Raw genomic sequence first — 27,074 nt, forward strand, 5'->3', positions numbered from 1 at the left:
AAAATCAAAGGGTGCTAGTCATTTTTAAAAATAATAAATAAATCGTTAGCAAATGCATATGGGTTATTTTATCACTGATCTTTTTTATAGATCAAAGGTTCAGATTGTCAAAACACATCAAAGACATTTTAAAAATATTGAAAATAGTTTATCATCCTTAATCTTTGATATTAGATTAACAAACACAATAATTAATTTTTATCTGTAACACTAACAAAAGGTCTTACATTTTAAAAACAAAATAGTTCGCTTTATAAAATACAGATTTAACACAAAAATCTTACATTAGTTCTGCGCAGTCCTTTCATGAGCGAGGGGTTGTGATAATGGTTTAAGAACAGTGACAAATGCAAGACAGTAACCTATCAGCATTTCTCTTAGGAGATGTGTGTGTGTGTGTGTGTGTGTGTGTGGGGTGTGTGTGTGTGTGTGTTTGATCATCTGTGTATTTAAAAACTTTTTAACAGCTGAGAAAATGTGTTTTTAAACACCTCTCAGACTCCCATATAGTCTAGAGGTTATGATTTCCTGGCATTCACCCAGGCGGCGGTTTGTCTCCCGGTATGTGGGAAAGTGTGTCATCCCCTGAGCTCTGATCTACGCGAAGGTGTTGTGGAAATTGTGCTTTAACTGACAAAACATGCTTTGACAGTACAAATGGTGGGTTCCGGGAGAGTGTGGGTAACTTTTTACCATTTGTGCCGTATGTGTGTGGAAATGCGCTTTAACTGACAAAACATGTGCTTTGTCACTACAAATGAGTACCGTCAGTATTTTGGTAAACAGGTTTATTTTATATAGAATTCTGACGAAATATCTTTAATACAAAAGTTTGTTACATTTTTTTTTAACCATGAGATTCTAAAACAGTGGATATTGAATGATATTAGTTTATTTTACTCAAACAGACGATACTGGCAGAGCAAACTCATTTAGACGGACACTTTATTAACAAGGGTTAGGCTATTTATTTTTACCAGAGACTAAAACGTATTTTAAACCAAATGTTCAGATCTTATTAATCTGATGTTTAATAAAGTAAACTGTCTTTGTGAAATAGTCTGAGTGGTTGTGTGATTTATCTTCTGGCATTGACAAGTAATGAAATAACATAACTGTTACACTTGCAAAAGATTTGACAAATGCAATGTGTTTAACAACACGTCTTAAACATGAGAGACAAAAGCGAGTTATAAAAGCAATGGATACATGAGACCATTGAATTGAATCTGAAGCGTTATAGAGAGAGAATGTTCTCGATATGTGACTGAAAATGATAGAATTAAACTTAAAAAGTACAATGCTCAGAACTATGCAACCAACAAGCAACATCGTATCAACATAAAAGAACAGAGCGACAGAAGTATGCCAATATCAAACAGCTACAAATGATAAAACTATTTCTTCTTTTCGTTGTAAAAAGCAGGCTGAACGGTGTGTTGTTTACACTTTCAAACCATATGTTTGTTTACTTCTGTAAGGGGTTAAACCGGTTCATTAGGTAATACGAGGTTTATACACGTGTATTATTCGGTAGTCAATCTAAAAATATTTTATTTTAGGCCATAGTAAAAAACTCATTACATTACATGTGGTCTTCAGATTGTCAAAACACAACCCATTTAAAACAGACTGTCTAGTGTATTTTGTGTGCAAATGTCACCGATGAGACACGTTTGTGTGCGAGACGGCAGCGGGTGTTTAACAAGTGCATTACTCTTTTAAAATGATATTTTTCCAAGCGAATGTTTGGCATTAGTTTAGCAAACACTTTTATTTCACTAAAACACAATAATATATATTTTTTAGCTATAGCTCTAACAACAAATATCTTACATTTTTACCTTTAACAATGTTTCCAAATCAGTGGATATTGTTGTGAAGCAAACTCATTCAGATTTTCACTTTTAAAGATAAGGAATAAATGGTGTTACGAAAGATTACGTTTAACATTAGTTTAACAAACACGGCTATGTTACTAAATTGCAGTAACACATTTAAATGCTAATTTAGATGCATCTTTAGCACAAAGATTCTTAAATTTATTAAAGACATGAAAAGTATCTTTCTAAACGATGTGTAAAGGGTGTGCTGCAAATTAAATCCACATTCACTAGGCAATACAGTATTTGAGCAAACAGGTTTATTTGACTAAAACGCAATAATGTTTTTAAAGAATTCTGACGATATCTTTAATACAAAGGTTTGTTACATGATTGTTGTCCAGTATGCCATCACCCATTTCTTTGAAATGTTCACACTTCAATTGACATGGGTTTTATGATAACTGTGTACAGCATACTATAAAAACCTCTGAATTTGAACTATTTATTTAGCAAATGATTTCTAAAAACTTTCTATTCTTTTAAGTAATTATATTTAATTGCTGCCTGTATTACAAAGAGCAATACTTCTTTAATCACATCTCTACCATGTTTCACAACGTTACATGGAGCACTTGATGGGTAAAAAGAAAAACTTTTATAACAAAATAAACCCTTTTATCCCCCTTCTTTCACACTTTTGGTTGTCACCATGCTTTTCAATGAAAGCAAGCCATAAAACACCAGGAAACTCGTGACACCATATTGTTTTACTGAACAGAAATACACAAGACACCATCAGGCCTGATCAGGGGTGTGTGCGTATTCTGAACCCCCATCTCCAGACCTCTGACTTCCTGTAAGAGTTCAGTATCGATTGAAAGACTTTGGGTGGAAAAATGAGGCTTTGAGTGGAAAAATGTAAGAATCTTTGTTACATTTTACAATGAATGTATGGTATTTCATTTAAAATGATCATTGTTGAAATAAAAATGTTAAATACATTTTATGGTAAAGTTTTTGTTTAGCATCTTTAAAGCGTCATTGCTAGAGTTGTGTTAGACAACCTAATGTTTAAAAACAGTTCTAAGTAAAAATGCAAGACAACATGTGTTAAAGATACATCTAAAATTACGTGAAATGCTTTATCGTGTTTTAGTAATATAAATCAAAACACAAAACTTTATTTTTGTTAAATATTTGTTCATATTTAAACTGAATGTGTGTTTTGCTGCATAACCGTAGACTTTGTTTTAGAATCTCATGTTTAAATTAAAAATGTAACAAACCTTTGTATTAAAGATATCGTCAGAATTATTTAAAAACATTGTTTTAGTCAAATAAACCTGTTTGCTAAAATACTGTATTGCCTAGTGAATGTGGATTTAATTTGCAGCACACCCTTTACACATCGTTTTAGAAAGATACTTTTCATGTCTTTAATAAATTTAAGAATCTTTGTGCTAAAGATGCATCTAAATTAGCATTTAAATGTGTTACTGCAATTTAGTAACATAGCCGTGTTTGTTAAACTAATGTTAAACGTAATCTTTCGTAACACCATTTATTCCTTATCTTTAAAAGTGAAAATCTGAATGAGTTTGCTTCACAACCAATATCCACTGATTTGGAAACATTGTTAAAGGTAAAAATGTAAGATATTTGTTGTTAGAGCTATAGCTAAAAAATATATATTATTGTGTTTTAGTGAAATAAAAGTGTTTGCTAAACTAATGCCAAACATTCGCTTGGAAAAATATCATTTTAAAAGAGTAATGCACTTGTTAAACACCCGCTGCCGTCTCGCACACAAACGTGTCTCATCGGTGACATTTGCACACAAAATACACTAGACAGTCTGTTTTAAATGGGTTGTGTTTTGACAATCTGAAGACCACATGTAATGAGTTTTTTACTATGGCCTAAAATAAAATATTTTTAGATTGACTACCGAATAATACACGTGTATAAACCTCGTATTACCTAATGAACCGGTTTAACCCCTTACAGAAGTAAACAAACATATGGTTTGAAAGTGTAAACAACACACCGTTCAGCCTGCTTTTTACAACGAAAAGAAGAAATAGTTTTATCATTTGTAGCTGTTTGATATTGGCATACTTCTGTCGCTCTGTTCTTTTATGTTGATACGATGTTGCTTGTTGGTTGCATAGTTCTGAGCATTGTACTTTTTAAGTTTAATTCTATCATTTTCAGTCACATATCGAGAACATTCTCTCTCTATAACGCTTCAGATTCAATTCAATGGTCTCATGTATCCATTGCTTTTATAACTCGCTTTTGTCTCTCATGTTTAAGACGTGTTGTTAAACACATTGCATTTGTCAAATCTTTTGCAAGTGTAACAGTTATGTTATTTCATTACTTGTCAATGCCAGAAGATAAATCACACAACCACTCAGACTATTTCACAAAGACAGTTTACTTTATTAAACATCAGATTAATAAGATCTGAACATTTGGTTTAAAATACGTTTTAGTCTCTGGTAAAAATAAATAGCCTAACCCTTGTTAATAAAGTGTCCGTCTAAATGAGTTTGCTCTGCCAGTATCTGTTTGAGTAAAATAAACTAATATCATTCAATATCCACTGTTTTAGAATCTCATGGTTAAAAAAAATGTAACAAACTTTTTGTATTAAAGATATTTCGTCAGAATTCTATATAAAATAAACCTGTTTACCAAAATACTGACGGTACTCATTTGTAGTGACAAAGCACATGTTTTGTCAGTTAAAGCGCATTTCCACACACATACGGCACAAATGGTAAAAAGTTACCCACACTCTCCCGGAACCCACCATTTGTACTGTCAAAGCATGTTTTGTCAGTTAAAGCACAATTTCCACAACACCTTCGCGTAGATCAGAGCTCAGGGGATGACACACTTTCCCACATACCGGGAGACAAACCGCCGCCTGGGTGAATGCCAGGAAATCATAACCTCTAGACTATATGGGAGTCTGAGAGGTGTTTAAAAACACATTTTCTCAGCTGTTAAAAAGTTTTTAAATACACAGATGATCAAACACACACACACACACACACACACACACACACACACACACACACACACACACACACACACACACACACACACACATCTCCTAAGAGAAATGATGATAGGTTACTGTCTTGCATTTGTCACTGTTCTTAAACCATAATCGCAACCCCTCGCTCATGAAAGGACTGCGCAGAACTAATGTAAGATTTTTGTGTTAAATCTGTATTTTATAAAGCGAACTATTTTGTTTTTAAAATGTAAGACCTTTTGTTAGTGTTACAGATAAAATTAATTATTGTGTTTGTTAATCTAATATCAAAGCTTAAGGATGATAAACTATTTTCAATATTTTTAAAATGTCTTTGATGTGTTTTGACAATCTGAACCTTTGATCTATAAAAAAGATCAGTGATAAAATAACCCATATGCATTTGCTAACGATTTATTTATTATTTTTAAAAATGACTAGCACCCTTTGATTTTGATCAGTCAATATCCACTGTTTAGAAAAAACACATTTTCACCCTTTTGCTAATAAAAAAACGTGTATTTGTTAACCCAATATCAAAGATTATAGATGTTGAAAACCACGTCATTGTGCCGCGAATGCCACTGAATTGCATTTGTTTTCACAACAGCTCCGCGCTGATCAGAGCTCAGGGGATGACACACATCTCTCCCATACCGGGAGACAAACCCTGGCCGCCTGGGTGAAAACAGGAATCCTTTTCAACAACAAGGAGCTGTTTAAAAACACACATTTTCTCCTCTGTTAAAAAGTTTTTAAAAAAAATGTTTTTGTCTTATATCCACTGTTTTTTGTCTCACATTTTCACCCTTTTGTTAATAAAAAAACTTGTACCATGTTTGACACCAAGCATTACACACTCATTAAAGATGTCATTTAAACACATTTTAAACATAATACTGCTTTTTATGTCTTACAATAATAAATCCAAATGAACCCCACACACACACACATTACTTTAACATGTTTCTGAAAAACAACTCAACGATTACAATAATGAATTATTTCATCATCAACCATATCTCGATATCTCATTTTCAAACCTAAACTTCTTTTTAAATACACAGATGACCAAACACGTCACACCACAACACACACACCGGAATGGGGGGAAGGTGGGTGGGAGGGAAAGAGGGCGGGCGGGGCGGGGCGGGTGGGGTGAGCGGAAGGGGAAAGGTCAAAGGTCAGCAATTAGGTCATAAATCAGGGCCATAAATCACTTTTTGACACAAAGTGCATCATATTTTCTTCTCACTGCTATGTGTCTCTGAGTGTTGACGACTAAATGCAGCCGGTGCCAGCCAGACATCACTTCAGTCTATTACGTTGGACTTCAGGGGATGTCCTGATGCCAACTCCAACCATAAGACATGGGATACTTCATATGCCATTGCCTGAACCTTGGATTTAGGATAGACCTCACCGAAATGACTGGCCAGTTGAAATGCGAAGCACCTCACTGATCTCAGCCTGCATCACCTTGGTCTAATACTCTTAAATGGAATACGTAGACTATCAATAAATTGCCAACAAAATAGGCATTTTTCCAGTTATTACTTTGTTTTTGTCAACACCGTTAGACACAATAAAAAGCCAATTATTTTTATTTATTTGGTCTAATATGTATTTAGATAATATGTTTTAAAATAATTATCTGGCATTCTTAGTACACATATATGCTGTTAAATATTGAATATTCACTTTTGTTCATTTTTTATACTGTTTCACGTCTACTCATTTAAAAGAACTAACATCATTCAATGTTTACTTTAAGGCTAAAGAGAAAAAGTCATGTTTATTTATTTAACAAACATATTTTTGAATTAAAAGAGAATATTACTTTAACTCAACAGCACTGTAAAAACATATTGTAAGCATATTCATTTAAAACAAATAAAACTCCCTCTGACGGTGGTGACTTTAGAACTGACGGTGGTGACACAAATCTGACGGTGGTGACCGTGGCCTCATTACAATATACAATTCCAAAATGTATACCACTCAAGTCAATGGCTTCTTGCTTAACAACTTTATTTAACTATTTGGTCCAAAAAAATAACAATCCTGAGCACTGTGATAAACATTCGTTAAGGAATATAAGGTACAATTAAGCAATATCATTATGAAAAGTTCCCCATATCATCAAATTATCATAGTAAAAACTAAAGTCATTACCAGTAGTAATTATGTACAATGCATCGCTGACATCCTCTTAAACTGTCATCTAGTGCCCCCTACTCATAAAATAATACATTGTATTCTTCTGAAAACTGGACTGTAAACTGTATATTGGATGTGAAGAACAGATAACAACAATTGTGAGCACTGTGGCAAACATTCAATAAGAAACATATGGGTTCAATTAGGAATAGGCTATCATTAATAAAAGTACCCCTTAATAATAATCATAAGTAAAAAAGAAATCACCTCTTTTCCATAAACTGAAATGTTTCAAAATACAGAAAGCATTCTGTGTAAATACCACAAAACACATCTGGCACAAAAATAATAATAATTCATATGTGAACTCCAGTGAGTTTTCCCTGACTGATTTACATCACTCCTCCACACATTTAGCTTTATCAGGAAGTATATGGTGTATATGTTTCTCCTCTATGAAGTCCATGACTTCAGCAGACAGGTTGTATATCTCCCTCGTCCTGCTTGCATGACCTGGTGATGACGGTTCCACAAGTTTGACCAGAATATGGTCAAATGGTATGAAGCACATATCCTTTCCACCTCCTTTTGGACAGAATCGTGTGTTGGGCCCATGAGGGTGGAAAAATTCCACTTCCACATCTTGATGATGAGCGTCCACAGTGACAGCCTTTGATAACCACCAGTTCTGGTCATAAATGACCGCAAGCCAATCTCCGACATGAACTACATCAGCAGATAGATCTGTCACAGTCCCGTCAGGACCACTCTTGGTCAGTGGTTCTTGCTCCATTGGCTCTTGCTCATTTTGCTCCCGTTCCATTTCTTCCATCAACATTGCCAAAGGACCTTTCCTCTTTTGCATTGTATAGGACCGTCATCCTCAACCTGTACCCTGGGTGTGTTGGCAGTCAACTGGAATATTGTTGGGCTGAAACACTCACACATCTGTGGCTCACTGCAGAAACAAGACAGTGATCTGCAATGGATCTCAGAGTTGTTTTGGTGTGTCGGTGTGACCTGATGGAGTTTCCTTGTTGCAGGTACAGGTTTTAGTGGTTGAGAAAGGAGTGCATCATATGGTTGCATGTCAGCTTCAGTAATGATATAGAGCTCAGTGCTGCAGAGGCTTCTGCCAACCATCTCATGGAAGATATTCCCATTCACAATGTCCTTCCCCCTCAGTATAAGGCTGTCTGCAGTCCTTTTCACAGTTCCTCCAATGCCGTCTGGGGCTCCCATCCCATGTGAGGTGGGGAAGAAGTTCCAGGTTGTTCTCTTGAAACCTTGAGTTGGAGGGACACTGCAGAGGAGAGAAAAGTTCTTCTTGTTCTTGTATTGCTTTCTGGGGCCATCTGACCAAAAGTGAATAGTATCAAACTTTGGAAACTTTAAACGAGTCTTCTGTTCTTTTGTATAGTACATGCCAGTGTGCAGGTTGAGCTGTGGCAGGTTCTGACCAAAATGGCATGACTGTACCTCAGAACTATACTTGCATTTCCACGCCTCAGAAAAGTCCACATGCACAATTACTGTGCTATCATTGCACTCGATCATGCTCCTGTACTCTCTGGTCTGGTTCTGAACTGAGAACACCTGTGTTGTTGTTTCTGTCTTCAGTTTGTCTTCATATCGTTGGATAAGCTCTCCCAGCTTGCCACTGTGCATCACAAGTCTTGTGTTGAAGTGGAGCCCATTTGCTGTTTGATCCTGAACTCATTTCCATTGCTGCCATTCAACATTGGTCTGGTTTTGCTGTGGTGTGGGCTGTGTATGTTTGTGGAGACACCGGGTGCAGGAGCGCAGAAGACATGCTTCACTTGTCTGTGAACAGCAGACAAGTTCAAAACTATCCTCCAGTTTGCTAGACTTGACGACACCATTTTCTCTTAGGACTTCAAGCATCAGCTTAGCATTGTCATGGTACTGACATTGGCATGTCTTACGATCCGACGGTCTTGGTGCAGTGACATAGAATGGACGTAAGGCACAGAAGGATGAATAACTGAGCTTCACTCTTGGTTCCTTCTTGGTAAACTCCTTGTGGAGGTTCAATACTGAATCAGTCAGAATCATTCTCTGATGCTTTATTTTCTTGCGTGTGATTTTGTCCTGTTTGTCAGTTGTCATTCGTGCTGCATTATGGTAGAAATCCTGAACCTTCTGAGTAATTGTTTGAATGTATGCGGGTTTTTTGTCAGTAAGCCTCCTCTTCCGCAGTGTGTTATATGTTACGCCAAACTGCCTTGTCTGGTGAATTAGCTGATATTTTTTCAGAACCTTGCCTGACAGAGTCAAGTTCTTGTGGGCAGATTTGTTTTGTTTCAATTCATGAATGAGTGCGTTGTGGAACAGCAGAGTTTTCTGATGGAGGGGTTTTTGAGTTGGCTTCCCCGCAGCAGCTGCTCTGTTTTTTTTCTTGGTGATTCTTGTGTTTTTTTTTATTCCTAGCTTGTTCTCGTACCCAACGCTTTTTCATTTTGTTCCTATCCTTTGTTACCTCTTGAAGTTTATTTCTCATAGCTTTCATCTCTCTAGAGTATCTTGTTCTTGTTTTCTTTCTTTCCCTTTCTCCTGCTATAGCCTGCCTACTACGAGCTGGCTCTTGTATGGCCTGATCCACTGGACTGTCTGGGGGAGTTTCTGGGTGATCTGAGCCCCTACTCTTACATTCTCTTGATACTTGTTGTCTACTTTTCCAAGCCTTTCTCTGACTTCTCTTTTCCCTCTCATTCAAGTCATTGATATTTTTTAGCTTCCCTTCCTCCACCCTCTTCTTCCATCTTTGCCTTTCCGTTCTGAGGTATTCCTCCTTTAAATCTGCCTCACTGTGTACATTACAGGTCATATTGGTATTTATTGTGATCAACAATTATATTCTAGCCTTCGTTGAGGACCATTTGGAGGTTTTTATCACCACCGTCAGACTGTACATCACCACCGTCAACAGAAAACCTGATGGTGGTGACGTCTGACGGTGGTGACAAAAACCTACTCTTTCACATGATATGCATGAGTTGTACACATTAGCCGTCTTGTTTCCCCTCTGTTGCTAGCTACTTCAGACCTCTTCTTAAAAAGTATACATTTATGTCATAATCTAATCTTATATTTTTTATACAAAAGAGACGGTGTTGACATGTTATGGTTGTGACAGTAGCAGTGTCCAAAAATATATACAAATTTAAGAGAAAATAGCAAACTTACGGGAGCTTGAGTGATCTTGAATGCATGCAGTAGAGCTGAAGGTTTGAAAATGGGGTCTTCAGGAATGTAGTTGACCTTGTAGTTGCCTGATTTTATTGCTTTTTATAAATATCTGACTGTGGTGACGAATATGTGGGACACATTTTGAGCAACCACAAAATAATAGTAAATATTGTTCAAAACTCACTGTTTGTAGGTTTTAATACATATTACAATGTACTCTTTCATGTGGTAAAAACATTATTCAATTCAATTATAACTTTTTGTTTTTTTAATCAAGTTGAATTGATTATCTCCAATCCAAGGACAACTGATTTTTAGGCAATGGGCCAGCATATAATCAATAAATTAATACAAAATAAAAATAAACCTATAAAAGAACCATACATATGTGTAAAAGACCCCATGGTTATAACATTGATTCTTTTTATTCATGAAAATGTTATTAGTTTCCAACAGAATTAGCACTTTTCTTAGTGCTAATTTTCTTAGACATGTTTTTGCCAAAGTTTCAAGAATTAGTGATTTACATATTTATACCTTTGCTGTATAATACAGACAACGTAAACATATTTCCCCAATAAAAAGTGCAGGGAACGAACTTAGGTTTTATTGAAAGTGTATTCAATGCCCATGCACCCCTGGATGTTTTAGATGTAGTCTTGAGCATACTCCTATTTAAATGTTCCTTTAATGCCTCTTCAGCAGCGTGGCTGGTGTCTGAATGTTCGCAAAGTGTATGTCATTGCTCAGCTGTTTTTAACTTCTTTTTAGCTCTGAACGAAGAACTTCTCTGTAATTGTGCTGGGGCCTTAAGCCATCTCTCCAGTATGAATTGTTGTGTGTTTATTAAAGTTGCTTTTATCTACAAAACCTTTTCCACACTGATGGCACGTGTAAGGCTTCACTCCAGTATGAATCCTTGTGTGCTTATTAAGAGTTGTTTTATCTACAAAACCTTTTCCACACAGATGGCACATGTAAGGCTTCTCTCCAGTATGAATCCTTGTGTGGTTATTTAAGTTTCTTTTATCTATGAAACCTTTTCCACACTGATGGCAAGTGTAAGGCCTCTCTCCAGTATGAATCCTTGTGTGCTTATTAAGAGTTGTTTTATCTACAAAACCTTTTCCACACTGATGGCAAGTGTAAGGCCTCTGTCCAGTGTGAATCCTTGTGTGTACATCAAGATTATTTTTACGTGCGAAACACTTTCCACACTGATGGCATGTGAAAGGTTTCTCTCCAGTGTGAACTCTTATGTGCACAATAAGACTTTCTTTATGAGCAAAACTCTTTCCACAGTGATGACAGGAGTATGGTTTCTCTCCGGTGTGAATCCTTATATGAATATTAAGGTTTCTTTTATCTATGAAACCTTTTCCACACTGATGGCATGTGAAAGGCTTCTCTCCGGAGTGAACTTTTGTGTGTACATCAAGATTATCTTTACGTGTGAAATTCTTACCACATTGATGGCATGAGAAAGGCTTCTCTCCGGTGTGAACTCTTGTGTGTGCATCAAGATTATCTTTACGTGTGAAATTCTTACCACATTGATGGCATGAGAAAGTATTTTTGGCTGCTCTTCTTTGAAGCTTTTTATGTGAGAAATTCTCTCCTGTCTTTGAGACACTCAAAGATTTTTCTCCAACTGTGAAATCATGATGTTTATGATACTGAAGATACTCCACTTCATTTAGCTCTTGACTTTCCTTTTTCACATCCATCAGTCCTGCAATGAACACAGTAAATAGACAAAAATCAATTCAAAAGGGACACATTTATTTGTGATTTTTGCTGTGTAAGGTCCATATATTTATACTAAATTGAAATTTTGACTCACAGTCGCTAAGGGGTGCCAAAACGTTCGAAAAGGGAAGACCATTTTTACTAAAATGGTTATAACACCCGAACGAAGAGATCTTTTCACCAAACTCAGTTTGCATGTGTAAGAGCTCAATCTGAAGTCAAAGTAAAAAAAAACTTGGAGTTTAGTCACTTGGTGGCGCTATAAAAGGAAAAACATGAAAACAGCTCAACTACGCAACTGTTAGTCTGATTGAGTTGAAAATCAGGATGCAGTGTCTTTGTCCACGGTGCTGTGACTGTCTATGTGGACATTGGCGTATATCAAAAAACATGGCCGCCATCAGCCAATGAATTTGAGCACCTATTAGACAAGGTTAACGGAGGCCGATCGGCACAAAACTCAGTGAGCATATTCAAATCCTGGCCTTAGAGGTCTGTGAGAAATTTGAAAGAATTTGGCCAATGGATTGCGCTAACGAGTTTTATGCCCCTGTAATCACGTGGTTTTTTCACACATACCCAAAATGCTGTGTCCCAATTCAAAGGCTGCATCCTTCAAAGGACTTGGACTTCAATGATCTCCTCATACTGTTCAACTTTGCCTCTAGAACCACTGCTGTCAAATTGTTCATTAAATATTCACGATTATGTAAAAATTTTGTGAGCTAGTCCTAGGTTTTTTGCTCAACCTCAGTAAAACCAATGCAGTACAATTCTCTGGAATCTCTAGGTCAATAATTATCAAAACTTTACCATTTGGGTAGCAATAATAGTGTAATTTAGAAAATGGGCATGGTCAAGTGTACAAATTAGCCCATAATTCCTAAACAAAAACTCAGAACTTCACGAAATTAGATTAGCACATGCAACACATGATTCTATACAAGCCTGCAGACTTGTATGGAGATCGGACGATAGGTGGAGCTATGAGCTTTAAAAACCATGGATTTCCTTAGTAAATGGCATGTATTGGCTGTAAATGGTAATCTAGGTGGTTACATACTTGCTAATTAAAACATAATACCTTTTTATGCATGTGCTTAAAGGCCTTAAAATGCTTGAACCATGTTAATTGTTGATTGCAGCTATATTTATCATTTATTGCTTGAAATTGTTCTCTCTGCCCAGTAGTGCGCAGTATGCATGAAGAATGTGAATCGCCAAAAACACAAGAAGAAAGTGAAGGTTATCCGTTTCTCACCCACACCTTTCATATTGTATCTGGAGATACTTCTTTTACCACTGCATGGAGTCTGTATGGATTACGTTTATGCTGATTTATAGCATTGTATATCACATTGTATGGACCTACACTGCTGAAATATTCTTTTAAAAATATTCATTTGTGTTCAGCAGTAGAAAGTAAGTCATAAACATCTGGGATGAGATAAAGGTGAGTAAATTAGAGAATTTTCATTTTAGGGTGAACTGTCCCTTTAAGGCCATAATCTTTCAAATAACAAATTAAGACTTTAAGGGTGCACTCAGTCATTTTTTTAAGTATGTCGAAGTGACTTACGTTGACTTACAGTGACACCTAGTGGCCTGGATGCTGCATCATTTGAACAAAGTACTTTTAATCGCCTATGCCATTGTAGAAATTCACTATGCACAGTAAAGCAGGATTAATTTAAACTGTGAAGGAAATAGATTTCGCGAGTAGTATTCAGCTGGTCATGTGATCCTAACATGGCTGCCCCGATGAGGCTCCCCTGCCCCATGTAGTATAAAAGGGCCTTTGTAAGGTTTCTTATATGTCTGAAATCTGAAGATATGTATCTGAATTTTATACATATGTTTCAAAATTACTATTAATTTCTATAGAAGTAAAACTTTTTAAATGAGGGTAAAAAATGACTGAGTGCATCTTTAAACAGAAATCTTTAATCAAGAGTCACTGTCCCAGCAGAACTTTTATGAAGACATTTTAAATAAAAAAGTTGTACCTTTTTAAAAGGCTACAGAGCACTTCTGAAACAACAATAAAAGCAGCGGGAAACTTTTTAGGTGCCACTTTTGTGTGACAAAAGATAACAGATTTTGACACGACAGTTGCGTTCACAACAACATTGCAGGACCAAACATACCTGCAGAAATAAAATCACCATCTTGATCACTCTGTTGTTCCTCTGTTGTGTTTTCATCCTTTATCTCCTCCTGCTTCACTTCAATCTTTACTGGTGTCTGCAGCATATGCTGTTCATCATCATCTTCATCTTCAACATCATCATCATCATCATCATCATCATCATCTTCATTCTTTGTCTGTTGTTCTTCTGTTGGGTTTTCTTCTTTTATCTCCTGCTTCACTTCAATCTTCACTGGTGTCATTATAATGCACTGACATTCATCAATCTAAAAAAAATATCATTATATGATTATACACAAGAACAGTTCTGTTCTTTCAGAAATGGTATAAATATAAATGTGTGCTTTGTGTTTGCTTTCATTCTTCTGACAGCAGGAATATTATATCAAGCTGCATACACTGGAGAGCAGAGCACAAACTATGCAAGACTACAAATACCTTGAATGATATAAAACACATTAAAAACTCACCGAACTGGACGCTCCGACTGTCAACTCTTCTTTCATCTTGTTTTATGACGGTTAGAAAAACAACTCTCGGGACTCTTCAGCCCTCTACTGGACTGGAGTGAATCACACAAGCTGATTTATCATGAAATACTCCGAGCGTTTAATGGTTGTATTTCAGTTTTGCCTGGTCATTATTTTAGATATCAGGGGTGACATCACATTTTACGTATAACGCTAAAATTAGTGGACTACCTGTTTCAATTTTGTGTTCACTTAAGCATATAATCAGTGCATACTTGTCTATGGATTCCTTGAGTCATGATGATTCCAGCGAAGTCAATATTTTAAATACCAGTAATACTGCCTCCGCCATATTTAATTAAATTTTTTAAAATGATATATCTTTTAAATACATTGTCGGATTCCAAAGAAAATTAGTAAGCATCTCTAATTTCATTGAGACATTGCCACATATAGTTCAAAAGATAATCTACATTTAATGTCTTGTTTGGCATATCAACTGAGTGGCTCAATGTGATAAAACACTGACTTATAGTTCAAATGGTCATGGGTTCAAATACCACATGGGCCAGTTTTAGAGTTGATGTTTTATTGTACAGGAGGTCTTTGTATTGTCTTTATCACAGCTAATTTCTGCTTTCAGGAATACTTCTCATTCTTCTTTGTCTTAATGTTTTTCTTCTGATATTGAGGGGTGTGATATCTTTTGAAAGGATTGAGAAGTTTGGAGACAGCATCACCTGTAGTTCAAAAGAACATGGTCTGTTAAGCATGGATATCTTAGCATGCTAATTGGTTAACATGCAAAAATGTATGCTTTTCTGTCTCATAAGGCCATTTGATCACAATGCTATCTGTACACAACATTAGCTTATATTACCAATCAGCTAGCATGCTAACAAATGCATGTGTTTGCTAGCTTTAAACTTGTCAAGTCTCTTTAGCATTATTTAGGTATTTCAACTGAGGGGTCAAGTGTTTAAAGCTGTGGAGTGGTAGTGGTGTAGTGGGCTAAAGATGTAGTTAATTATATTTTTGACTCCAATGATCATCACTGTCAGAAAAAATATTCGAAGGCCCTAATGCAGACTTTTAGATATTCATATTATAAGATATATCTATTATAAGCTATTTCCTCAGATACTTCTTTTGTAATGATGACAAAGCTTGTTTTTCAAAGTTTTTTAATGTAAAGAACTGCTAGCATAAATACATTAAAACAATTAATCATGATAAATTCTGTGATTCCAGATATGTCTAGATCTGTATATTCAGTAAGTGGAATTATGTAAAAATGATAATAATCTACCTTATTTTAAATCATTTTAAGAGATCTTGAAGCCCCCCTGAAAGTATGCTGAGGCCCCCTAGTGGGTCCCAACCCCCTGGTTCAGAATCACTAGGCTAATGCACATAACTGGTAATCAGAAGGTTGCTGGTTCGATCCCCACAACCACCACCATTGTTTCCTTGAGCAAGGCACTTAACTCCAGGTTGCTCTAAGGGGATTGTCCCTGTACTAAGTGCGCTGTAAGTCACTTTGGGTAAAATTATCTAGCATAAATATAAAGCATGCTTCCGTAAAATACTTGCTGAGATGAAACCTTTCCCACATAAAGAGCAGCAGTAAGGTTTTTCTCCAGTATGGATTCTCTTGTATGTTTTCAGGTCTTGTGACCCAATGAAACGCTTTCCACAGTGTGAGCACTTGTATGGTTTCTCTCCAGTATGAATTCTTTGGTGTTGTTCCAAGTGGCTGGATTTAAAAAAAAAATTCACATTCAAAACACACATGAACCTTAAAACCGGTATTAATGTTTTCGTGGTTTTTCAAATAGGACAGGCGAGCAAAACTCTTTCCACAGAAAGAACACTGGTAAGGCTGGTAAGGTTTTAATGACTTTAAAAACCTTTTCCACACAGATGGCATGTGTAACAACATTGCATAAATCATATCAGCAGCACCTGGGAAAGTGTGATCAAGTACTTGTCAGGTGAAATCACTCTTATCATTCTGATTGTGTTCTTGTTAACAATGGTTATCTCTACAGAAAGTCATGCAGCCATCATCGATATGCATCAAAATGGCCTCACGTGCAAGGAAATTGCTGGAAAGAATATTGCACCTGAAAGAAGCATTTACCGGATCATCAAAAACTTCAAGGAGAGAGGTTCAACTGCAGCGAAGAAGGCTTCAGGACGTCCCAGAGTGTCCAGCAGGCACCAGGACCGTCTCCTCCTGAGGAGTCAGCTACGGAATCATGTCACCACCAGTGCAGAGCTTGCTCAATATTGGCAAAGACTTTTGGACAATGGCCTGGTGTCAAGAATGTCAGCAAAGAAGCCACTTCTCTCCAAGAAAAACATCAAGGACAGACTGAATTTCTGCAGGAAGTACAAGGATTGGACAACAGAAGACTGGTGCAAAGATATTTTCTCTGATGAAGCCCCCTTCCGACTGTTTGGGACATCTGGAAAATCGATAGTCCGGAGAAGAAAAGGTGAACGCTACCATGAGTTCTGTGTCGTGCCAACAGTGAAGCATCCTGAGACCATCCATGTGTGGGGTTGCTTTTCATCCAAGGGAGTGGGCTCGCTCACAATCCTGCACAAAAACACTGCCATGAATAAAGAATGGTATCAAAACGTTCTGCAAGAACAACTTTTCCCAATGACCCAGGAGCAATTTGGTGATGATCTGTGCATTTTCCAGCATGATGGAACACCATGTCAAAAGGCAAGAGTGATAATGAAGTGGCTCTGAAATCATTACATTGACATTTTGGATCCGTGGCCAGGCAATTCCCTGGATCTTAATCCCATAGAGAACCTGTGGTCAATCCTTAAAAGGCGAGTGGACAAGGAGAAGTTCACAAAATGTGATCAACTCTGTGCACTAATAGGGCAAGAATGGATCGCCATCTGTCAGGATTTGGCCCAGAAGCTGATATCCAGCATGCCAGAGTGAATTGCAGAGGTTATGAAGAACAAGGGTCCACAGTGTAAATATTGACTCTGCATATATTGGATGTTTTTGCCAATAAAAGCCTTTAAAACTTATGAAATGTTTATCAATGTTTTCCAGTATACCATAGAAACATGTGAAAAAAGAATCTACAAATACTGAAGAAGCAAAATTGGCAAAACACAAATTTTATGTCACTGCCAATACTTTTGGCCACGGCTGTACATATTAAGGTTTCCTTTAGTTTTGAAACCTTTTCCAATTGGAAAAGTATGTTTGGCTGCTCTTCTTTGAGGCTTTTTTAGTGAAAACCCTTCCTTTGTCTTTGAGCAACTCAACTACTGGATTCTCCAGTAGTGAATTCTTGATGTTTCTCCTCCAATTCAATCAGCTCTTGAATTTTCTGTTGCACTTCCATCAGCTCTACAGTGAACACAGTAAAAAAACAAAAATGAATTCCAGAAGGACAAATGAGAAAATAAATAAAATGTAACGATAGTATAATGGCAGAACAAAAACATTTAATCTATTCAACTACTACTTTGTCAATGTGACAGGGTGGAGGGCTGTGTTGTGATTATACAAACCCGGTCCCTCATCAGGCTAATTAAGCCTCCGAGAGGGATAAAGGCAGACGGCGGAAGGTAGTGCGACGAGAGAGAGATCGTTTAGATGGGGACAGAGGATGACCTGGAAGCCTTCCTCGACTTGATTGAGAGGACCGCCGAGATATGGAGCGGGCCGCATGATCAGTGGGCAAAGCTCCTCCCATTGCGGTCTGGGAAAGCCCAGCTTGCTGCACAACAACTGCCGGCTGCTAACCTCCTGGCCTATGAAGTCCTAAAGAAGTTCATCCTGCAGCGGGCTGGCAGCAGTCCAGAGCAGTACCGCCAGCTCTTCCGGTCAATTAAGCTGGAGAAGACAGGCCACCCGTTTGCCTTCTCCCAACAGCTCCGAGATGCCTGCCGGATATGGCTGCTGGCAGGGGATTGCAACGTCGTGGGAGTGGTCGATCAGGTGGTGCTGGAGCATCTGATACATTGACTGCCAAAAGGAACAGCGTAGTGGGTCCAGTGCCACCGCCCGGCGGTTTTCACTCACAACATTCACTAGAATTTACTCAGAATGGTGCCCAAAACATCCAGTGAGCGGCAGTTCTGTGGACGAAAATGCCTCGTTGATGAGAGAGGTCAACGGAGAATGGTAAGACTGGTTAGAGCTGACAGAAAGGCTACGGCAACTCGGATAACCGCTTTGTACAATTGTAGTGAGCAGAATAGAATCTCAGAATGCAAAACATGTTGAACCTTGAAGCGTATAAGCTACAACATCAGAAGACCACGTCGTGTTCCTCTTCTGTAAGCCACAGAAAACTGAGGCTGTAGTGGGCCTATCATCTGTGTTCCTCAGCAGAAAAACAGCAGGCTGTTTTTCCAATCGTCTACTGTCCAGGTTTGGTGAGCCTGTGCCCACTGCAGCATCAGTTTCCTGTTCTTAGCTAACAGTAGTGGTCTTCTGCTGCTGTACCCCATCGGCCTCAATGTTCGACATGTTGTACATTTAGAATTTTTATTTTTCTGTGTAGCACTTTTGCAACCCATGTTTATTTGGGTTACTGTCAACCTCCTATCAGTTTGGACCATTTTTCCCCCAAATATTTTAAGACAATTAGAAAATAATAGGATAAAATAATTTATCAAAGAGCTCATGAAAAAGTCAGGACAAATATAGAACAGGATTCATTATTTTCACACTGAAATTTCATGACACAACTGGCTGTCGAACACATACGGAGCTACATTTAACACATAAGATACAAATAACACTGTGTAACAAATTGTATTTATTTTTTGCTCCTGGGTAGTAAGTGTTATTTCCTAAGTGTTATTTTATGCCTCAAAAGTATAGAAAATGGGCATTATTCCACACAAACTTTGCTTTTGTGACCAGGACAGTGATATTTTGAAATGATCCATTTCCATTGAGAAAACGGGCGAATGTGTCTTTTCATTCACATAAATTCTGAAAAAACAACATATAAATACATGTTCATATGGATTCATACTAAAGTAATTTTCAAAGCCGTGCAGTTCCATATCCATAATGGAAACAAATACCTGTTTCTTCCCCTGGCTCACAACAGCATCAAGACCTTCCTGGACACCTTGAAGTATGATGAGTATGGCAAGGAGGTCATAGGAGACTTCAAAATGGTGGCATTCCTGATGGGTCTCCAAGGCGGTTTTACCACGTTTCCCTGCTATCTTTGCCTTTGGGACAGGAGGGACACCAAGGTGCACTACCAAAGGTGGGACTGGCCACAGCGAACAGAGTTCTCTCTGGGGAGGAACAGTGTCAAGTGGGAGCCAGAGATGGACCCCCGGAATCACTGATGCCACCACTGCACATAAAATTGGGCCTTATGAAACAATTTGTCAGAGCTCTAAATAAGGATTCAGCAGCCTTCAAGTACATTCAAGACTTCTTCCCTAAGCTGTCTGAAGCAAAGACCAAAGCCGGTGTCTTCGTCAGACCACAGATAAAGAAGGATTTTGGATTCATAAGTTGTTTTTTTCGGACTTTATGTGAACGAAAAGACAGAAATTCACCCGTATTCACACTGGAAATAGGTACATTTCAAAATATCACTGTCCTGGTCACAAAAGCAAAGTTTGTGGGGAATAATAGCCATTTTCTATACTTTTGAGGCACAAGCAATTAAGAAATAACACTTACTATCAAGGAACAAAAATTGTGTTACATAGTGTAAGCTACACATATGTATTTTCTCAGGCACTTCGAGTCTAAATACATGCACAACTTACATCATTTCAGAAATACACCCAAATGAAAATCTTACCATCTTGTAATACTGCTCATGTGTTAAACTTGCTATAGTTTACTTCCATGTTGTTTCTTCATCAAATAGCAATGTCAAATGTAAATTAAGTCAATCACTGAAACAACAGTGCCACCTTCAGTAGATTTGAATTAATCATAAAAATATAATTAACAGATGTGCAAAAATATTGATACATTTTTATTTTATTTAGTTATTTTTGGGGTTAAGAGATGTACCAGGCCAGCGTGAATATATTTGTGAACTGACATGCTTCGAAGAGCAGTTGTCAGTTTAGGAGACCAGACTGATTCTGAACACAACTATACACTTCTGGAAGGTGTAGTAGAAATCTCACTACACCTAGAAAATCTCTTGAAAACCTCTAGAGTTTATGTAGGTGCCAAGAAAAGTCTGCCTTTAAAAGTAAAATTCTCGATCACTTGCCCCTCCAAAAACCCACTTGTCAAGCCCTGTCAGTATTAAGTGATGTTAACTTTCATGTCATGTTAGCACTGCATTCGTTGCACTGGAGGATGGTCTCATCTTAAGATACGGCTGCACATGCAATAGTTTGGTTAGGAAGCACATATTCTTTATTCACACATTCACTATTTACTTGATATCATTGGACCCAAAGATGATTCTTACTCTCTGTGACTATGTGGGCAATTCTTTTTTTCATGTTTCCATAAAGAACTTGCTGAGATGAAACTTCTTGCACATGAAGAGCAGTGGTATGGTTTCTCTCCAGTATGAATTCTCTCATGCGTTTTCAAGCTTTTTGAACAAGTGAAACTCTTTCCACAGCGTGAGCAATTGTATGGTTTCTCTCCAGTATGAATTCTCTCATGTGTTTTCATGTTTTGTGACAGAGTGAAATTCTTTCCACAGTGTGAGCACTTGTAAGGCTTTTCTCCAGTATGAGTTCTCTCGTGTTTTTTCAGGCTTTCTGACAGAGTGAAACTCTTTTCACAGTGTGAGCACTTGTATGGTTTTTCTCCAGTATGAATTCTCTCATGTGATTTTAGGGTTCCTGACTGTGTGAAACTCTTTCCACAGTGTGAGCACTTGTATGGTTTCTCTGCAGTATGAATTATTTGGTGCTGATTCAAGTTGCCGGCTGTAATAAAAATCTTCCCACATTCAAAACACATATGAGCCCCCACACCAGTATGTATTTTCTCGTGCTCTTTAAAATAGTACAGTTGTGCAAAACTCTTTTCACAAAATGAACACTTGTAAGGTTTCTCTTTCGTGTGAGTTTTCAGGTGTTTTTTAAGGTATGCTGCTACAACAAACGTTTTTCCACACTTATCACATTCAAATGGTCTTTCTCCAGAGTGAAAGCGAAGGTGATTCTTGAGATGGTGTACATATGCAAAACTCTTTCCACACTGATGGCATGTGTAAGGTCTCTCTCCACTATGAACTCTCATGTGTGTATTAAGATTGACTTTAAGTGTGAAACTCTTTCCACACTGATGGCACGTGTAAGGCTTCTCTCCACTATGAACTCTCATGTGTCTTTTAAGATCTTTTTTACATGTGAAACTCTTTCCACACTGAGAGCAGGTGAAAACTTTCTTGGCTGCTCTTCTCTGAGGCTTTTTTGGTAGAAAATTATTTTTAGTGTTTGAGCCACTTAAAGATTTTTCTCCAGTTATGAAATCATGATTTTTCTCCTCCACTTCATTCAGCTCTTCACATTTCTCTTTCACTGCCATCAGCTCTGCAATAAACACAGTAAATTGATAAAAACAATAAAAAATAAAAAAATAAATCAAATTAAATCAGCAATATAATGGAAGATCAACCCTGCGGTGTTATTTTTGCTCTGCAAAAGGTAAATTATTATACCATAAATTCTGACTAATATCTTTATTTTATGACTAAACTCATTTATATTGCTTGATAGGGGTATAAAATGCTAAATCTGACAAAAAAAAATGTAGATTCATTGAAAAGTTTAAGGATTGATTTATCACTATATCATTACACCATGAGATATAGATAAAATCACAGATCACACGAGCCTTCACACAGCAGACGTAGAACACGAACAATAAACAAATGTATTATAATCATTACTATATTATTACAGAATGTGATACAGATACAGTTTCATTTTACTCAAGCCTCCACATGACAGAGGTGGAGCATGTGAGATTGAAGGGGAAAAAAGTGCACTTTAAAATTAAGAAAGATGGTTGGATGGATGCTGATGAGTTCTGCTTTGTGTCATTACTCATTACTGTTTGAGCAGAACTGACCAAAATATTGCTTGTATTTCTCCATAAAATTTGTTATTTACTATGGTTGTGCCGTTTTACCATTTTTAACAGGTTAATCATGAAGTTTCACAAATGGATAATCGGTTTTCTGATGGGACGTGGGAATAAAGAAAATGTATTGCAATGGCTTGTCCTCAAACACTGCCTAAAATAGCAGCAAATCACGTGCACAGTGAGCAATGAACTGAAATAGCACAATATGTAAATCTTCAAAAGATAAAAATCTCACATTCAGATCAAACTGTCACTGCCTGTGCACCCTCTGGGCAGGCTCATATTTCTGTGAGACAGCGAAGCCTCATTTGAATGCAAATGAAAATTCATAAAATAAAAATTTGTTTAAAATAAAATGGCATTGAACTTGTATAATTATTGTACATAAATATGCACACCAAAGCAAAAGGGAAAAAGCACTGTCTTTCTGTTTATCAAGCGCTGACACTGAAAAACAAACTGGCATAATGCTTAATGGTGTAAGTCACATTAAGTCCTCTTAGCAACCTGAACATGTTCAGAAATGAGCACAATTCATGAAAAACAATGCAGACATTTCGAGATGCTTACATGCAAATAGAAGTTCTTTTTACCTGGATGTCCAGCCAGCATGCATTAATAGTATATAGAAAAACACAAAAGCATGTTTGAACAGCCCCTTGCTCACCCTATACTTGGAAAACTGACCCAAACCTGGACAGAAAACCCAAATGTTTGTCGGAATTCGATGAGTTCGGGTCAGGTTGAAGACAGCACATGCACGTATGGAATAACTGAATAGTGACTTTGGTATTTGACTAGTGGCGCATCGAACAGTTAACCAAATGCCGTCCATTCTTGCGCATCTGTATTATTTACCATAAGTCAAACATAGCATAAATTAAAATGTCTATCTTGTGCAGTGCACGCTGCAAGAAGTCCTGATGGACAATGCGATACCATTCTTGTGAACAAGCTTGACAAGCAGTGCCACCTCCGTTCAGCTGTCTCTGTCACATTGAAAATGAACAGAGAACTCAAGGTTACCCTGTACCATGTAAAACTTTATACGCCATGTATAGACAACTGTACTTATTGATAGTTTTTAATTTTATGACCCTTGTCACAAAACAACCCGCCCCTCCTGTGGATCATCATCATACCACCTCTTCAGAAGGCCGGTCTTCAGCCAGGCCTATAACTGGAGAGGGCAGAGGAGAGAGAGGAGGGGCACAGTGACTTTTCCATATTAGGCAATGGGGTTCACCTGAACTCAATGAAGAGCCTCATCACAGCTGCCAATAAAATGTCTTGGTTAAGTACATAACCCCGGTTCCCTGAGACGAAAGGAATGAGACATTATGTAGTAATGCATATGGGGACTACCTTCTTTCGACCTTGTTGAAACCTCTCTAAAATAACGCAAATTGCTATGGTGTTTGAGTCCCACCTGTTTTGCCGCTAAACTGTCCGCTATAAAAAATGGTGCACAAACACCATTTCCTCAAAACTTCTGACCGAGAACAAGGAGCGCTTCACTCATACCTGAAGATCTCGGAGTCTTGTAGTACGGCTAGCATTCGCAATGTCTCGTTCCCTTCATCTTATGGAACTGAGGTTACGTACGTAAAAGAGATGTTCCCTTATGGCTCGACATTATGTAGTAACACATATGGGGAAAAGAATCCCATCAAGCCGCCCTAAATTACATAGCTTCCCAGAGATGAACATGACGCAGCAGTCTTTTTTTTTTAATTACACTTAATCATTATGGAACAAAGGGTTTTAGTAATATCAATTTAAAAATTGTGTCAGACCTCCATCAGACATATAGCTTTGTATAACATGTTTTTGGGGCACTGCACATAGTCTTGCAAATAAAAAATACAAAAAAAAAGTATTTTATAAATAATATTTGCAGTCACTACTCAAAATATTTGAATAGCTCTAACACATTTTTTATACTACATTGATACAGTTTTACTCTTGAATAACAAATGTCTAAGTGTCTACTTTCAAATGAGCACAAGTTTGTGTTTGTAGACCAAAGGGTTAAAAAAAATGGGAAGAGTTTAACTTTGGGTATGTCATTTTCAAGCTCATGCCAAAAAAGAGGCCGGAGGTTAAAAAATTCTTCCATAGACATTGTATTTATCAGCCACCCTGCTCTCTGGATATCGGCATCAGTCATTAAAAAGCCTGTATCGTTTGAACAGTTGTTTAATTCGTTTTTATGACCATTTGTAGTCTCTTTATCCCCTCCGTGCTCACTGTGCAGCGACTCAGAATAACTACCATATTAACTCTAGAAAATGGGCAGCTTAATATTCATACACATTATTCTTACACATTTTTTAAAACAAACTAGCATATTCATCTGAACTACAGCATGTCTGAAAGTTACAATTTGTGAGTGCTTTGAATTGTCACCAACACTGTATGCTTCAAGGGCTGAGCAAGTGCTCATTCATTAGAGTAGCAGTGTATGTGTGTTGCAAAAAAGATTGGCCCTGAATCTAGGCACGATCGGACGATCTCCGATCACGGATTTAAGATGAAAATCGGCAGATTTAGATCGGTGGCCAATTGACTGGTGCACCCCTAAACTACATCCAACAAAAGCCTACATCCGACAAATAACAAAGGTCAATGCATCTATGTAAACTTCTGCAATTAATACAGGATGGACTTTAAAGACATTATTATTAATCTTACAGTTAATTCAAAATCTTTTTTTAAACACTGGCCCTTAACACTTACTTAGTTTACTCATTTTTAACCATGACATGCACCACACAAAAAAAATTATGTTGTCATTATATTCATGCCGTTTAGTCGTAGAGGAACTGGCCCCCACAAAGAGTCTGGTTTCACCCAAAGTTATTTTTCAACATTAACCAACATCATATGGAGTTTTGTGTTCCTTACAGTTGCCTTAGGCTTGCTCACTGGTATAAATACAATTATTTAATTACTTATATTTAGTCATAATTTACAATCATAATTTAATCAAAATACATAATGATATCTTGTACACTTTATAGATACAGTTGTCTTAGGTCAGTTAGGATCACTACTTTAAGAATGTGAAATGTCAGAATAACAGTAGAGAGAATTATTTATTTCAGCTTTGATTACTTTCTTCACATTCCCAGTGGATCAGAAGTTTACATACACTTTGATAGTATTTGGTAGCATTGCCTTTGAATTGTTTAACTTGGGTCAAACGTTTTCGGTATCCTTCCACAAGCGTCTCACTATGAGTTTCTGGAAATTCTTCCCATTCTTCCAGACAGAACTGGTGTAACTGAGACATATTTGTAGTCCTCCTTGCTTCCACACACTTATTCAGTTCTACACACAAATTTTCTATCGGATTGAGGTCAGGGCTTTGTGATGGCCACTCCAGTACCTTACGTTGCTATTTTGTCACATCTTCGGAGGTATGCTTGGTGTCATTGTCTATTTGGAAGACCCATTTTCGACCAAGCTTTAACTTTGTGGCTCATTTCTTGAGATGCCACCCCCATGCTTCACGTTGGGATGCTGTTCTTTGGCTTGCAAGCCTCACCCTTTTTTCCTCCAAACATAATGATGGTCATTATGGCCAAACAGTTAAATTTTTGTTTCATCAGACTAGAGGACATTTCTCCAAAAAGTCAGATCTTTGTCCCCATGTGCACTTGCAAACTGTAGTCTGGCTTCTTCCTTGCTGAGCAGCCTTTCAGTTTATGTCGATATAGAACTCGTTTTACTGTGGATATAGATACTTGTCTATCTGTTTCCTCCAGCATCTTCACAAGGTCCTTTGCTGTTATGACGTCTTGGTTGATTTCTTTTGATTTTCCCATGATGTCAAGCAAAGAGGCACTGAGTTGGTCTAAAAATACATCCATAGGTACACCTCCAATTCAGTACACCTCCTATCAGAAGCTAATTGGCAAATTTCCTAAAGGCTTCACATAATTTTCTGGAATTTTCCAAGCTGCTTAAAGGCCCTTTTAACTTGGTGTCTGTAAACTTCTGACCCACTGGAATTGTGATATAGTCAATTAAAAGTGAAACAATCGGTCTGTAAACAATTGCTGGAAAAATTATAAACTATAGTTTACTAATATGAAATATGTGGAGTAGTTAAAAAAATGTGTTTTATGACTTCAACCTAAGTGTATGTAAACTTCTGACTTCAACTGTATTAGTTTAATTTTTCTGTTAAAGTGTGATTTTCTGTAAATCTGCTTTGAAAAGTACTATACAAAAAAAATGACTTGACTTCACTTCACTTGAAACTCAACAAATCAAGGCACCTACGAACTGTCACCACAGTGAAGGAGACTATAATCAGAGACTTTCTCTTTGCTGACGACTGCATCCTCAATGCCTCCATAGA

General features: G+C 37.3%; 1 protein-coding gene and 1 pseudogene across 1 annotated transcript; both read right to left on the minus strand.

The window, feature by feature from the left end:
• Positions 1–10,248: 10,248 nt before the first annotated feature.
• On the minus strand, positions 10,249–15,689 carry LOC127625012 (gastrula zinc finger protein XlCGF52.1-like). The gene is made up of 3 exons (XM_052100056.1): positions 14,614–15,689; positions 14,142–14,409; positions 10,249–11,977 (listed from the first exon to the last, which is right to left on the minus strand). The coding sequence occupies exons 1-3, from the start codon at positions 14,647–14,649 to the stop codon at positions 11,055–11,057; spliced, it is 1,227 nt and encodes a 408-aa protein (XP_051956016.1). The 5' UTR covers positions 14,650–15,689; the 3' UTR covers positions 10,249–11,054.
• Positions 15,690–18,592: 2,903 nt separating this feature from the next.
• The window catches only part of LOC127625516 (zinc finger protein 14-like), a 91,028-nt pseudogene continuing 82,546 nt past the window's right edge, over positions 18,593–27,074 (minus strand).

The sequence above is a fragment of the Xyrauchen texanus genome, chromosome 31 (genome assembly GCF_025860055.1).
Source record: "Xyrauchen texanus isolate HMW12.3.18 chromosome 31, RBS_HiC_50CHRs, whole genome shotgun sequence".
Taxonomy (NCBI): domain Eukaryota; kingdom Metazoa; phylum Chordata; class Actinopteri; order Cypriniformes; family Catostomidae; genus Xyrauchen; species Xyrauchen texanus.

Excerpts from the sequence above, each read along its gene's own strand:
- LOC127625012 (XM_052100056.1), bottom strand. The coding sequence starts at position 14,649 with ATGAAAGAAGAGTTGACAGTCGGAGCGTCCAGTTCG. Across the intron at positions 14,410-14,613 it reads CAGTCGGAGCGTCCAGTTCG|ATTGATGAATGTCAGTGCAT; the intron begins GTGAGTTTTTAA and ends TATTTTTTTTAG. Across the intron at positions 11,978-14,141 it reads TGGTGATTTTATTTCTGCAG|GACTGATGGATGTGAAAAAG; the intron begins GTATGTTTGGTC and ends TGTTCATTGCAG.